Source organism: Mixophyes fleayi, chromosome 2 (genome assembly GCF_038048845.1).
Source record: "Mixophyes fleayi isolate aMixFle1 chromosome 2, aMixFle1.hap1, whole genome shotgun sequence".
NCBI classification, from domain to species: Eukaryota; Metazoa; Chordata; class Amphibia; order Anura; family Limnodynastidae; genus Mixophyes; species Mixophyes fleayi.
Window position 1 is genome coordinate 97,694,041 of NC_134403.1, and position 15,986 is coordinate 97,710,026.

A 15,986-nucleotide genomic window follows, 5' to 3' on the forward strand; every position below is an offset into this window, starting at 1 on the left:
GAAATGCTATGCAGACTGGTGGGTGCCAGTCTTCCTTCCTCCACCATGCAGTCTAGTAGATCATATCCTACTGCCATAACCAGTGGAGGAGAGGTCAGAGGGCTGCTGCATGATGTAAATGATCTGTGAAAAGCACCAGTGACATCAGTGGGAGCCACTGGAGCCCTGCACGTAGTTATTTCCCACGTGGAGCAGCAGTATTCTGAGCTGCAGTGAGGAACACTAGAGCTCTCCTCCACCAAACATCACAGCATGTGATGTTTGGAAGATATGGAAGTGGGGTTGTGGAGGGGGAAGGGTTGGGAGCATATGTGAGAACACTATGGGCACACATGGTATGTTGGAGTAATAGTTATAATCATTTTGTTGTGATCTGCTGCTCTGTTATACTGTTTGAGTATTGTATTATATATCATTCTTCATGATAACCTATAACAAAGAGAATCAATATTATACAATTGTATTTTTTTGTATTCACACATAGTTTAGTCTTGTTTTGTTTTCCCTTTGTTTTCCCTATCGTTTTTTTTTTTTTTTTTTTTAAATGAACAACTGGTGTGTGTCCAGCAGATAACAGAATTCTTGTTTTATATATTATGGGTGAGATTCAGTATGTGTGACTTGCCTCTTTACATTATATTTATGTAAAATAACAGAGAGCAATTCAATGACAAGACTCGCAGTACTGATCGTGGCTGAAAATAGGGCTTAATTTTGCCCATTTTTGTTCACACCTAATTGAATTGCCTCCTTTGAATGGTATATTTTGAAGCTATTATCACACTGTGTTTAAAACTCAATGCTTGAATCATGACCATGCTTAATATATAAAATCTTTTTGGTGTAATTTAGTTACAAGCTTCAGAGCTGGTTTTACAAAATAATAAAGTGTCAGGCAGGCACATACTTTAATAATTAAAGAAAAAGATTAGGCTAATGTATGAGTCACCAAATATGTGGGTCACATAAATTCCCTGCATGCTCGCATGCCTGTCTGTATTTAGTTATTTTATAATGTGGACCTTAAACCTGGATAACTGGCAGTACTATTTTTTTAAGTTGCATGAGTCAAATGCAAAATATTACATTGATGAAAATGATAACTGAACATGTATACATAGATCTCCAACTTGCCTTGTGCCACCAGTTTAATACATTAAATTAATGTAGTGACTTTTAAAATAACACCTTACACTGCCGAATTAATGTGTTTAAATTAGAACCAAAATTGTCCATTAACATGCCATTAAAGCAAAAATGATGTTTGTACTGCACGCTGTAAAATTAGTGTGGCAAGCAAAGCTTAGCTGCAAAATTTTAAATTGGCACATAGGGCAGCAAAACATATGAACATATGTCTGACACACATGGTTTTGGAAATGAAGATCTACTTTAAGGGGCATAAAAGTTTTTTGGGTACAGCAAAAATGTCAATGTTTAGTACAGTAAATGAAATACTGTATACATCAGACTCCGTTGTCCTCACATATGCCACCATAAATCCTCCCATACACATTGTAGCCAATATAATAGTCTCATATGCCCCTTTATAGCCCTGGGTACTCCCTCTCGCTATGCACGGCAGGCCAGCAGCGGTGATGATATGCACTCCTGTTTTACTCTCACAAAACCCATACTCCAGCCTCTACTTATGTATTTTAGCAGGATTGGTTACAAAAGTGGTGCTAGAGCTTTTCAGTAACTCTGCTAGGCTAATAGGTCAGCCCAGCCAATCTCTTACAAACAAAACAAATACCTGTAAAAGAGCAGTTATCTTGAGATTTGATGGGTCTGTGTTTAAAATGAGACAAAACAGCGTCATGCTTTAAATAGTGAGAAATTGTCTCATAATTTGCTGTTCTCTTTTACTTGTCCATTGACTCTAAAAACCTAAAGTGTTTAGTTGTTGTTGGTTAGCCTGTACTTGGCATCATTTTTTATGTGTTGAGTGTTATAGATGAGGTACAGTTTATTTAAAGCTGTGCCAAACAGAATGTTATGTTATAGTAAATCATTCCTATGTATGCTTGATGGAAAGTTATTTAGAGTGGGGGAATATATAACATGCCAAAACAAACACAAACAGCCAAGTGATCTGTATAGCGGGGCTAATTGTGATTCTTACTAGGACAGGTTCACTATGAAGCAGTAATATGGAGAACATTCTGTTTACTTGATTTGGTCTTAGTCCTTGAACATTTCCAGTTCTGAACTAATATAATGCACAACAATCCCGATTTTCAGCCACCAGATGATGCATATTGTCTGTAAAATTGGACGTGTTTGGTGAATGAATCATATATCGGCGTGTCCTGATTTATTTATTTTTTGAATGTTGGGAGATATGATAATCTGTTGCATTATGGTAATGTCTTGTATTTGCAGTTTTACAATATACAGTTTTATATGACTGCATCAGAAAATTAAATACAATGCCACTGTTTCTCTTAATGTATATATAGAGCAATGTGGAAAATGACCAATAATAAACACATTATAAAATTATTGCATATAAATCCTTGCTAGATTCAGAACCAGAATTGTGTGGTTGCCATGGAGACTGCTGAAATGCAATTAGCATCCCTTCATCATGTTTGACTGTTTTTGTAAGTGTTTGTCTGTTATCAAACCATGTCCACTCTCATCTGCCCTACTTTCAAGCCTAAGCATAGTACTTTCTTAGTCCTGCCAGCTGCCGTCACACTGTCATTAGGATGCCAATAGTCTTGTCAGCTGATTGAGCTGAGTGTCTTAACAATTTTAATGTTTGTTCCAACCTTATTTTTTATTTAAGGTAACACATTGTAGAAACACATTTGTTCTGTCCTTTCCTTCTTGGGTCATGTTCTCATAGAATGCTGTAATTCCCAGTGGGACCTTGCAGCTGCTTATGTAGTTGCAGAAGGAAAATAATACTTTTCAGAGTTTAATATTTGTTTATGCTGTATTATTAAACAGTGTAAAGCAAGCTTTGATTGCCTTGCAGTAACATTTTGTCAGAACGGTCTTTGTTTAATTTTTTTGTTTGCTGTGTTCCTTTGCCAGCAAGCAATTTATTATTTTATTCCAATAAAACATAAGTGCCTTGCAGAAAGGTCATTTGCTGCGATAACTGCATTTGCCACAAATAAGAAATGTACTGACACTACCAGTCTTGTGTATTATAGGCCTCCGTAATATAAAAATAATAATCAGCAGCACCACTTATTGTAAACACCCTGGAAGCAATTATATAGGTCACAAAATTGGGACCTTGTTGAAAAGTTTATTCAAGTAGGTTTGTCAGGGATTTTGCACAGGACTTGCTGCAGAATTTCTTTGTACCATCTTTTATGTCATGCAAGCCACATTATATAAACTTTAGCTCAAGTACATAAGACAGCAAACCCATAATGATCACAAATCTTTGACGTAACCTTTTTATCTTTGAAAAGTGATATGTTAAATAGCGTGGATGTGACATATGATCCTTAAGTTGCTGATGCTCCCCATAAATAAATGAATACTTGCACTCATTACAGTATGCAATCAATCGACTTAAACTGCAGACACATAAAATAGACACCGGATGGAAAAAAAAGACTCCAATAGATCAAGTGTTTGCAGATTTTTTGTGCACAAATAGAACTAAAACTTGAATATTTGCAGGAGCTATGAGGGAAATTAAAAGCTGAGGCTGTGTCACTCAAATGTAGTTATTCCTCTAGCGTTAAAAGTTTAACTGGGGAGGTGTACACCCGTCTGATGTCACAGGGAAGGGCTAGGTATAATAGCGATGAGCGGAGAGTAAATCATTCTCTGGAGTTCAGGACGTTGCCCGCCCACCCTCCCTGGTTGGCTGAACTTAGTGCCGGTTCTGAATTGTCGGGCTGTTCTATGGTTACCAGTTGCCAGTTCCTGGTATGTCTGGCGTTTGCTTGTGGAGATCCTGGATGGCATGTTGCCAGGCCAGAAAATGCAGTACATTCGACGGAAAGTGGTTGGGGCATACATTACGGCGTCGGTGGGCACACTTAACCCGTCTCTCTTCGATGAGTCGGCTATAGACTCAGTGCAAGTACCGCCCCTGTTGTTCGGTTTGTGATTGCGTTCCTTTTAGCCCAGATGGGTTGCGGGTTCTGTACTGCCCGGGATTGAGGCTCCCGGTAAGGTAGATATGTGCGCTCAGGGTGTATTTAGTTGTCCACCCCCGTTTGCGGATGTTCCATGGGTTAAATATGGGATATCCTGGTTGACTGGCGTGTGTCGTACTGACTGCTCAATTCTCCACCACCATATAAACTGCTTTTAATTTTGCTACAATTATGTTTTGTGTCAATTATTCAAAGAAGTTAATTAAGTTATTAAGAGGTTTAAGTGTTGTGAGGGATATCAGCCATTAAGAATTTTATCTGGTATTAGAGCATTTAAGGGGACCACTGTTTTCCACACCAGGCAATGGTCCCAATAAAGCCGGTACTCATGTCTCCAGCTATGCATTCTGAGAATAAGATCGCTTCTATTGCCTTTAAGGAGGTGTGTATATTGTTGTGATTGAGAGACCAGTAAATGAGAGACAAATAAAAGGTTAAATGCAGAGATGCCTACTTACTAAATCCATTCTATTCACCCCTAATCATCCACTTCCTCTGTAGCCTGGAAAGTCTGTAGATACTAAGTGATTTTAACTGTTGACTGTCTTTATATAAAAACTACATATTTATATTTCGATGTTGGCTGATTATATGGAATCTGTTGATGAATTATGTGATTCTAAATGTGGAATTTGCTATTTAAAAGGTTATCGAATGAGGTTAGGATCCAGTACAGATAAAAAGGACTCTGGTCGCCTACATGTAGATTTTGCCCAAGCAAGAGATGATTTTTATGAATGGGAATGCAGACAGAGAATGTTTGCCAGGGAAGAACGCCATCGTCGCAAGCTAGAAGTGGACCAGCTACGTCCTCCATCCCCACCAGCAATCATGCATTATTCTGAACATGAAGCCACAGTGCTTGCAGAGAAGCTCAAAGGTAAGGGTGAGCTTGGATATTAACTGTGCTGGTGGCCAATAAGTGTGTGGTATAGTACACATACTAAAGTAGATGTCATGTTTACTTCTGCGCTTGATATGTTCTGCTGTTTGTCATTAATATTTGAGTTACTGCAAAAATTTCTGTATCTCATAACAGCCAATCAGATGTATTTTTTCTACTACAGTTAAAAAAGTAAAAGCTGATTGGCTGCTATTAGTTACAGCACCTTTTCTGAAGTCACAAGTACTGTATTATTTTGAGAATTGAAGATTTAGGGACTGATTCATATTTGGATGTAACCTGAATGCAACTTGTGTTTAAAAGAAAGCACATACGCATATTCAACTACAAGCGGATCTTAAGATACATTTTATTTTGAATCTGAGTATAAGTGCGCCCTGCCTAAACGTTGGCGTAAGTAAACATAGAACACACTGCAATATGAAGTTCTATTAGAACGTATGAGAAAAAAAGACGTGTGTGTGTGGTGTGTGTGTGTGTGTGTATATATATGTATGTGTATGTGTGGGTATATATGTGTATATATATATATATATATATATATATTTTACACATGTTTTATAAAACTCTTAATACTATAATCAACAACAAAAAATATTTTAATATATATGTTGCTTTACAATAAATACATAAATCAGGATGTTCTTAATTCGTACTGCACATACAATACAGTTTTTATCATTTTTCTTACTCGCACACACATTTTCTGTGCTATCTAGTGGCACGCATACGTGTAGTTTTTAACACAAAGACTATGCCATGACAGTCATCACTATCAGTTGGCACTTACACCTGCCCGGAGCTGGTGCAAATGATTCGGCTAAAAAGCACGTACTTAAGTGAAACCCAGAACTTGAATCAGCCGCCTCTGAGCTGGCACACCCTTACTGTACACTGCCTACGTTCATCCGCCCCTTCCCTCCCCTGTTCCGCCCTTCAAATCGTACACAGTCGTGTCATTTGCATGCATGCATGACCTGCATTCAATTGCTTTCATTGGCGTAGATCCTGTTCTGGCTCATGTGCGAAGCTATATATGCGGAGCTATTTCACACAATATATACGCCACGCAAATGAACTTACTTCCAAAGATTAATCAGGCATTTAATGTTAGTTCTCCTGGCACCAGTCTTGTTTTATATAAAAGGGAGGGAGGGAGTGAGCATGAGTAGGTGGATAGGATGATTGAGTCAACCAAAAATTATCCTGGGCATATGGTGTTTGCATGTCAGTGTCCCATGGGGTTCCTATTAGAAAGTACTTGTAGGCTGGGCAAAAATCACTTTAATGTGTTTGAATTGAATTGATTTTCCTAATATAGAGGGTTCATGTTAGTATTACATAATTTAACAATCCAAGACTAAATATAACTAAACAACATCTAATTGTGGAATGAGTCTCCTTCCAAATTGTCACACTGTTTAGTATGACAGTGATTCCCTCCTTCGCAGTGTTTGCCTCCTCACTACAATATAAAAGCAATGTCAATGTGTATTTTGTTAATTTGTCTGTGATGGCCATGTTCTAGTAAGCCATGTTTCATGTACGGGTAATGATGTTAGTGTGTGTCTGTGAAAGCAAACATAAGTATATGGTAGCGCTAATTGGTAAATGTTCATCTTTGTCTTGTTTTCGTATTGAGATATATGACCACTCTCTAGTAGTTTGGCTATGAGTGTATGTACAAGCCATGTGACTACAAGACACCATGGAGTATAATATAGGTCCTGAAAGCCAGATGTGATCTTTGAAAGCTTTTCTGTGTCCCCCATCTACATAGAAACCCTTTGTAGCTCTCGATGTTTAACATGTTTTTTCAAAATGATCAGGCTTAACAGTTATGTTTACCATACAGGTCAGCATAGAAATTAATTGATAATCATTTATTTTTACTTTGGTTCCTTTTAAAATATTTTTTTTTGCTACTTTTATATCAACAGCTTATTTATTTCAACAACAACAAAAATTTGTGTGCAGTGTGTGTGTGGGGGGGAGGGAATGGTATTCCGAATTACTAATTTAGGTCTTATTTATTTACAGTTCTTAGGATAGCATTGTATCTGAATGTGCCTGACTGGCCCTAAATCATTTAAATGTATGTATTTCAAAAGCATTAACATTTAGCCTCCGTGTAGCTTGATTTAATAATATATTATTATTTTTGTTCCAATTGTACAAAAAGCTCATGTATCCCAGTATTCCTTCGTAATACACCTTTTGCCACCAGAAATGTTAGATTGCATATTTTCTTGTAAACTCCTGTTTCGCCTGATTTAATATGGTTAGTGGCTCACTAAAGGAAGCTTCTGTTGGATTTCATAGCCTGAGTAAATTTCATGTGTAAGTATTCTCTCCATGTTCCGTGTCAATTAAACATAAGCAATATACTTGTGCCAGATAATGTAGCAACTGTTGGATGCACATTATAAAGCTGAGGGTTCCAGGTAGATGAAGTACAAATCACGATGACATAAGACAAATAGAGAAAACAAATATTTACACATTTTGCCAAATGATTACTTGAACAAATGATCACACTTGTCACCCATAAGGTTATTTTACTACTAGATTCTTACCCTACACTTTACTATACATCTTCACACTCTCACATTTTCTAAAAAACAATTGAAAAGCAATCTCAAAGTCTATTGTACTTGTGTGCGAACACATTGAATTACTAATACTCCTCTGATGGTATAATATACGGGTTTGATTATATTTGTCAAACCCAAACAGTATTACACATTCAGTTCTTGTATTTTCAAATCAATTGAAGTACAATTGTGTATTTTTGAAATAAGATTTAATTATGAAAAAATAATGTAAGAAAATGAAGTGTGTGAAAATGGAGTGGGAACAGGGGCTTGCTGTACTGGGGAACAGGGGGGCATGGGCTGCACTGGGCTGGGTCACTGAGCCACCTGCATTTTTTCACTTTAAAATGTTCCTAATAGACTGCTGGGCCGAGTCTCACTCCCTGGGCTAAAATTTGCCAGCCCTCCCCTGACTTGGAAATCTGTAGAATAACTTTATTTGGCATCACAATATGTGATATGCATTTGTCGTTTAAAAAAAAAGTTTATTCACCACTGAAATGAAAAACAAAGCATGAACATTAAAATAATTTGACACTGAAATGGAGATTTCATGAAATGTAAATTTAACCTAAAAAAAATATATAAATATATCTTTAAGTGACATTCCTGATGATGCTAATAGTGTCATTAAACCGCGCCTATGTCGGGATGCAGGAAGGTGTCTGCTTTTCCAGGAGTCCAGGACGGCTCCCCGAAATTCAGGAGCCTGATTTTGATTTGTGCTTCTCCATGAAATATATTGATGAGTTAAATAAGTGTTACATAAGAAGTTTCCTGTATTTTTTATTTCATTTTAGAGGATTTTTATTAGCTAGTGACCATCAAGGTATGCACAAACAGAAAGTTCAGGCCGTGTGGGTTACAACACGGGGGACCTAATAGAGAGCTATTCAACTAAATAAAAACTATAGAAATGTAGTGTGCTCTATAATAACTGATTGTAATTCAGCTTCATTTATATAGACTACTTAATACCTACAAATAATTTATGTATAGTCTTATATAATATCAAAATTGATTGTATTGCAGTCCTGCAGACTGTAGAATAACAGAAACCAAATTTGGTTTATTTTCGGATAAAGCATCTATCTATTTTCCTTCTCTTTCAGATGACGATAAATTCTCTGAGGCCATCACTGTTCTTGCAACCTGGCTAGACAGAGGAGAAGTGAATCGAAGGTCAGCAAACCAGTTCTACTCCATGGTACAGTCAGCAAATAGTCATATTCGACGCCTGACGAATGAGAAGGCAACACATGAAGAGACGCTGGAACAGGCCAAGGAGATCTACAAGACAGAACTCCTGGGGATTCTTACTCAATGTAAGTAACTGTTTTGTTTCTTTTTATAATTGCCCAGAAGAATATGGACAGCTGGTAAATAATATTTCTTCATTTTCATTTACGATCTTTCAAATGACAGTGATAACAGTCTGTCTGTAAAACCGAGTGACATTTTGTGGCTGCTTCTCTATCCGATCTGCAATAGAGATGGGCAAAATTGCAGGAAAGTTTTGCGGAAATTAAATGTCAGTGTGGGACTTGTAGTTTCACAGAGGTGCGAAGTTCCAGTGATGCAGTGTTCAAGTTCAGCTTTTTCTTTGCCATTCCGCATGTAGCAGCGTGTCTGCCTATTATCCATACTCAGTTTTCAGCAAAACTAATTGCGTAAACAAATCCTAGTTCACCACTTTATCAAATATATAATAGGTGTTTCTTCTTCCTTCCCTCCTTCAAAAAACTCCCATAAAAAACAACCCACTCTCTCACACGAATAACTTTAACCCGGCAATAATTGAGAGAAGCGCCCAGTGTGGGAAAATGCGTTTGGCTGGCAGTGAAGGGGAGTCTCAGAGATTCACACCTTTGATTATTTCGCATTTAATGCTTTTTTATAGTATGTGAGTGGGTGGTATTTTTTCATCTGCCATTTAGAAAATGGCAGATAAAAATAATAAGTATTCTTTTCTTTTTTTTTTTCCATTTAATAAATTGGTGAGCAAGTGTCTTGGATATGCATTTATGTAATTAACATTTGCATGAAGATTGTGTTTGTGTGTTTATCTATTTTTTACTCTTGGTATTATGGACCGACATCACAGGGACATCTGCCATTATACTGGGACCACTGGGGTGGCAACGCTGTCACTCCAGGGGTCTCAGTCTTTTTAATTACTGACCCCACAACTCAGTGATGTTGAGATAAGCCCATTGCTTTTCAGCATGAGCCATGTATAATCGGGGAGGTGGGGACACTCCGTTTTGTTTTTCAACTCAGTTTTTATTTTGCACAGTGTACTATATATGGGAAGTGTTGCCCCAGCAGAACAGAATTTATAGGGAAATTCTAGGTGGAACTGATAGTCTGAATTCCAATCCGAACCCTTAAAGCCATATTACTCTGGAGAAGTGAGGTGGATGTTTCACGGCACAGTTTTGAAACTTTAGCTCATCTCTGCTCTGCAGTTTTACTGTTTGCGGACCACACCTTATGTGCATCTGCCATCCTGTTTGGCCACAAACAGAAGGTTAAAATTGACAAATCCAGGCCCACAATGTGCCCATCCTATTTTCTGCTTATACATACATAATGGGGTCAGGTGTTTCGTTCTGAATGATTAAACCCAATCACATTTCCATTGTTTAGAACAATCATTTAGCTGTGCAATATCAGGCCAAACTGACCAATTGAATTGACATGTATATGAATTGATTTACCCTTAGGTAGAAAGGTAAAGACAACACAAGACATTTAAACACTTCTACTGATCGTGGTTTAGTTTTAGGTTATTTTTTGTGTGCATTTCAGTAATTGTTTATGGACTGTCTCTAATAAAGGTAAAGATCTTATGAACTACATTCACATAGCCTTGAACATCCTAATAGCAGAGTTTTAATTTCCCAGCTGATGTTAGATCAATATAATAATGCTGTGAATGCAATTTCTGGAACAAGCTTTTAGATGTTCTGCTTTTACATTAATAAGACTAAAAAGCATCTGACCGGCGGTGTAAAGTATTTTGAGAGCTCTATTGATTTATAAGTCTCTGTCTAAAGTATAAAATAAATATCACATATCTGTATAGAAAATATGCTTGAACATAATGGCGAACTAGACTTCTGTGTTTCGGCTAGCAGCTGCATAATGCTATCTCTCGCTCTTTAGTAATAACATTTTTGGGACATTTTTGCTTTGTTTTTTCAGTGCGGTTTCTGTTCTAGATACAATCAGGCATCTGATTGTTTTGAAACTGATACATTTCTTACTGTTACATTAACAATCAGGGATTTACAATTTATTATCAGAAGGTAATTTTGAAGTTATACAGAAAATTATTTTTGTATTCTTAGCTATTATTGGACAGTATTTGTTGTGTATACAGTGTAAATCATTATTGTTATTTTGGACTTCTTACACTAATATTGATATAAATAGTATAGTAAATTATAAGGAAAATCTGTGCAACCAGAAAAGGATGGTTGTTTAGTGAGAAAACAACAACTTTTAAAAGAACTTCACCCACCAATGCAATTAGGCAGTAAAACATTTTGCCCATTCAACTGGCACAAGCACTAGGGTCTAGTTTCTGGGACTCCCACCATTGCTGATAGGCGCATGCAGCTGTCACTTCTCCCAGGGTTGATTTTAGACATGATTGGGCAAATTTAATACATGAGACTGCCCTACTGCAGAGAAGTCTATTACAGATCATTAAAAGCATTAAGACATATTTTTAGCAGATGGTTTCAAAGGGTTGTAGTCCAATACAACTCATCCCACTCTGACCAGCATAAAATTCAAACCAATCCTGTTGATGACCATTATATAGAGCAAAGTGCTCATCTGTCCACTATACAAGATATTGCTCTCTCTTATATCCCTATAGAATGCAGAGACTTCCTGAAGTCCATTATTATACAGTACTGAGCCCCTATAGAGAGTTCACCTGAAGATGTCCATTATGTGGTATAGAATCCCAGCACTGAATTTACACAATAAGATAACAGGCTAACCATGGAGTTTACCTCTTCCAACTAGAAGATGGATTAATATATATCTTATCAATATTGCTTACAATTATAGAACTTTTTTTTTTTTAAATCTACCCTACTGCTGCAATTGAGAAAACCACCTAATTCCTATGTTTGGAAGCCCTACAAATCCTAATACACTCGCCCAGAGAATTTGGAGATCTTTCAATAAATCAGTGCATATGTATCTGTGATGCTGACTGGTTGACAAGGGAGAGTAAATATCTCACAAATGGTGGCTAATTGTGGGAATGTGGTGTTTAATGGCTTAAATGTATTGGTGAGTGGAGTTCTTTGTTTTTCTAACTAGATATTGATAGCTTTTGAGTCTCTCTTTCAGGTCTTAAACCTTTTGGCTAACACAGTACCACACACTCCCTCCTCTTTGTTTAACCAAGGCTATGTATTATATCAATATATGATCAGTCCTTTTGGTAACGTGGTTCAGTTTCTACTAGGCTTTTGTGATTTGCCTTGTATGTTGTAAGTGATTTAGAATGTTATTTTCTGACACCGAAAGCTACATGAAGAACATAATCGTTTTACTGGAGACAGACTTTGTATGGCAGATTAGGTATGAATATACCTACTTTTAGCCCATTAAAAACAAAAATGTACATGTCTACAAATAAGTGCACACAGTTACAACAAACCACAAGTCATAACATATAAGCAGCTCTCTCTGTTTTCAATATCAATGTGTCAGACTACAGTCCAATAATAGTTGTTAAATAGAAAAACAATAATGTAATGCTCCAAGCAATACAGTTGGCTTCAGTCCCAGTAATTGCAAGTCCCAGAGGAATATCCAACACATTGCAGCTGGACGGCGTATGCAAATACACAGTCTTCAAATGATAACTACATATCTTTGATTCCCTCATACCATTCTGGAATAGAGTTGAATAAATATTTTAAAGTTGTTCTGCATCATTTTGAACTTTTCTCCAGCGGATATTGGCTTTATGGGTTGTGGTGGAGGTGGGGGAGCAAAGCCAGCTGCCAACTGGGTGCCCCAGACAGCGAGCAAGGTAGGAAGGGGCTTGATTCATAACACCCACCAAACTTGCAACTTAATATACATTGGATATACAATGTCTATACACCCTTATTGTAATTGCAGGTGTCTCTGATGTAAAGCCTGAAGTAAAGATAAATCACATCAGACTTTCTCCACCTTTCAATGTGACCTTGCAAAAAGAATTCAATTGAAAAATAAATAGAACATTTTTAGGAAAAATAAATGAAAATTAAAAAAACTTACAATACCCTGATTGCACAAGGGGACACACCCAATCACATTCAAAATCATGTTCACAGGTAATTAGCATACACCTGCCAGCAATAAAAATGATTGTGATTTTACCATAAATAAAGATCAGCTCTGCCTGTAGGATTTCCTTGCATTTTTCTAGGTTTCATCATACTGATATAGCCATATTCTGCAAAACATATATGGGATCTCATTGTTGAAAGGCACCAATCAGGAGAGGGGTATAAAATAATTTCAAAGTCATTACATGTACAATGGAACACCGTGACGACTATTGTTAGTAAAGGGAGAAAATGTGGCACAACAGGAACATTGCCAAGATCAGGATGTACCCTCCAAAGTTGATGACAGGACAAGGTGAAAACTCATCAGGGATACTACGAAGAGGCTTATGGCAACATTAAATGTGCTGCAGAAATTTCTGGCAGGAACTGGTCATTCTCTGCATGTGACAACAGACTCCTGTATTCTGCACATGTAAGGGCTATAGGGAAGAGTATTATGATGGAAGTCTTTTCTCACAAATAAGAACATCCGTCCATCTAAATTTTGCAATTCAATATCCCCAAACCATGTAGGGAAATGCCTTATAGTTTGATGAGACCAAGGTTGACCTTTTTGGCCTTAATTCTAGAACATGAGCTGTGTTGTCTTTGCACCAAACAGATCACCTAAAGGACTCTACGCCTACAGTGGATCGTGGTGGTGGCAGCATCATGCTTTTGGGCTGCATATTTCCAGCTGGGATAGGTGCTTTAGTCTGGATAGAGGGCATAATGAATAACTCCAAATATCAAGATATTTTGGCACGATACCTGCAGTCCTCTGCCAGTAAAACTGAAGATGATTTTCTCCTTCCAATATGAGCCAAAGCACACATCCAAGACAACCAAGGATTGGCTTCAGAATAGGAAAATCAAAGTATTGAAATGGCCCAGTCAGAGCCCAATCTCAATCCCATTGAAAACCTGTGGAATAACCTAAAGAGACCTGTGCACAAGAGGTCCCCTCTTTAACTTTTTTTGCAGGGAAGAGCGAGATAAAATTGCAGAGTTGATATACTTATTCAAAAAGACTCATAATAAAAGCCAAAGGTGCTTCCACAAAGTATCATGTTAGAAGTGTGCACACTTATGCAATCCGGTTATTATGTTTTTTTATTTTTACTTATTCCTAAAAGTTGTTTTATTTGTTTTTTCACTTGGATTTTGTTTGTTGCAAGGTCACATTAAAGGTGATAAAAACACCTGCAATTTCAGTACGGGTGTGTAGACCTTTTACATCCACTATATCCACAATGCAGTCTTTACTGGCTTCTTTGAGAGAGCATATCAGGAAAAAAAACACATACATTGAGGAAATAGAAGGCAGAACAACACATCTGGTAGCCAAGACTGCAAAACAAGCTGATGTATTACTTCCAGCCTAAATAACTCATCCTCAGTGCTCTAAAAGAAAATATAAACAATTCTGAAAGCCCCTTCCATTCACTATAAGTACATGCGGACTTGTTTAAAGCCATAATTAACAGAAAAAGGGAATTGTGACTGATAAAAATGAGCCGCAGATAACCAACTGCTGGGGATTCCCCATCAACCTCAAGGAATGTCCATCTGCATAAAATCAGCACTCCAAGGGGGGTATTCAATTGTTCGTCCGGACCTCAGAAAAACTCTCGCTCTAAAACTATTACCGTTCATACGGTAATTTACTCGCTGAATTTCAGCTAAAATTCAGCGAGTAATTACCATATGAACGGTTATAGTTTTAGAGCGCAAGTTTTTCTGAGGTCCGGATGAACAATTGAATACCCCCCCAAGACTGCCTTTCAGCTGCTGAAGAAAGGGAAACTTCTCTGATGCCAGTTCACAGTACATACCCTCACTGAATGTCCGAACAGTGGAGTACACTCTGCCAAACCCCTTCTAGAAAACCCTGGAAGTCTCCCCTATGAAGCAGGCACAAGCCTTTGCAGGAAAACCTGCTACAATGCAGCAGAAACTGACTTAATTATGAGTTTGTTGAGCATTTATTGTTTTGTCTTTTTGCTAAAGTTATTTACATGGTATGCTGTACTGTTCCACTGTTCACATCCTTAATTATCACTTTTTCATAATGTTACACTAAAGCTTTACTATGCTTGGTTTCCTTTTGAATTATCTATACTTTTTGACTTTTCCTTTCCTTATTTTCCTCACCATCTCCAATGAGTGAATATATTCCTAATCAGGCTATATAGGCCCTTTACTCCACTACTACTTGAATCATGTTACAAGACATCTCTAAATGCAAAACAGGGCTTAAATAACTGCAAATTAACACTAACAACCTTTGGAAAACACAAAAGGGGCAGATTCAGTACACCACGGCAGCACAAATCGGCGCTGAAATTACCATAGTAACAGTAATAATGCGCATCTATTCCGTAGTAACAGTAATAGTGCAAGGCCCAAGTTGTTCTGTAGAACAACGCGGGGAATCAAATCTGCCCCAAAGCGCTGATAGTTGGAGTATAAGAATCTCGCACACCGACACTCCCAGATAAACACTTACACAAATATACTTTGCAAATGGACCAACCCAACACAATTTTTTAGCTACTTTTATTCAATGTACAGTCCCCTTTTAAGGAAATTAAGTTCATGGCAGGCTAATAATGCATATTAGTATGTTAAAGTAAAATAAGTTTAAACTATAAGATGTACACAGTAGTCAATGTATATCCCAGGTACTTCTTATGTACACTTGGATTGATCTATTCATTGTAGATAAACGGTTGCTGCATATGTTCAGACCATACACACCCAGCCTGGGTTGAATGAGTACCTTCTGTCAAACTCTTATTCAAAGCCACATTTAGACAGACCTTAACTCACTACTTTCATAGGCTGGTGTACATTTCAAGCTGACATCAAGGTTCAGGCCAAACAAATGTCTTCACATGGAAAAAAAAAGACACATGTGAGAGCGAATACTCTACTCTCTCAAATACAGATGCTCAAGTCCTCTAACAAAACAAACACAATAACCCAAAATAATCTTAGAGAG

General features: G+C 37.4%; 1 protein-coding gene across 5 annotated transcripts in view; it reads left to right on the forward strand.

Annotated features, from left to right (window-relative positions):
• ENOX1 (ecto-NOX disulfide-thiol exchanger 1) overlaps positions 1 to 15,986 on the forward strand; it is a 398,268-nt gene that overhangs the window by 288,503 nt on the left and 93,779 nt on the right. For all 5 annotated transcript variants that reach the window (XM_075199754.1, XM_075199753.1, XM_075199757.1 and 2 more), the window contains 2 exons: positions 4,780 to 5,013; positions 8,744 to 8,956. In XM_075199754.1, the coding sequence (XP_075055855.1) occupies positions 4,780 to 5,013; positions 8,744 to 8,956 (447 nt within the window). The remainder of the gene's footprint in view (positions 1 to 4,779; positions 5,014 to 8,743; positions 8,957 to 15,986) is intronic.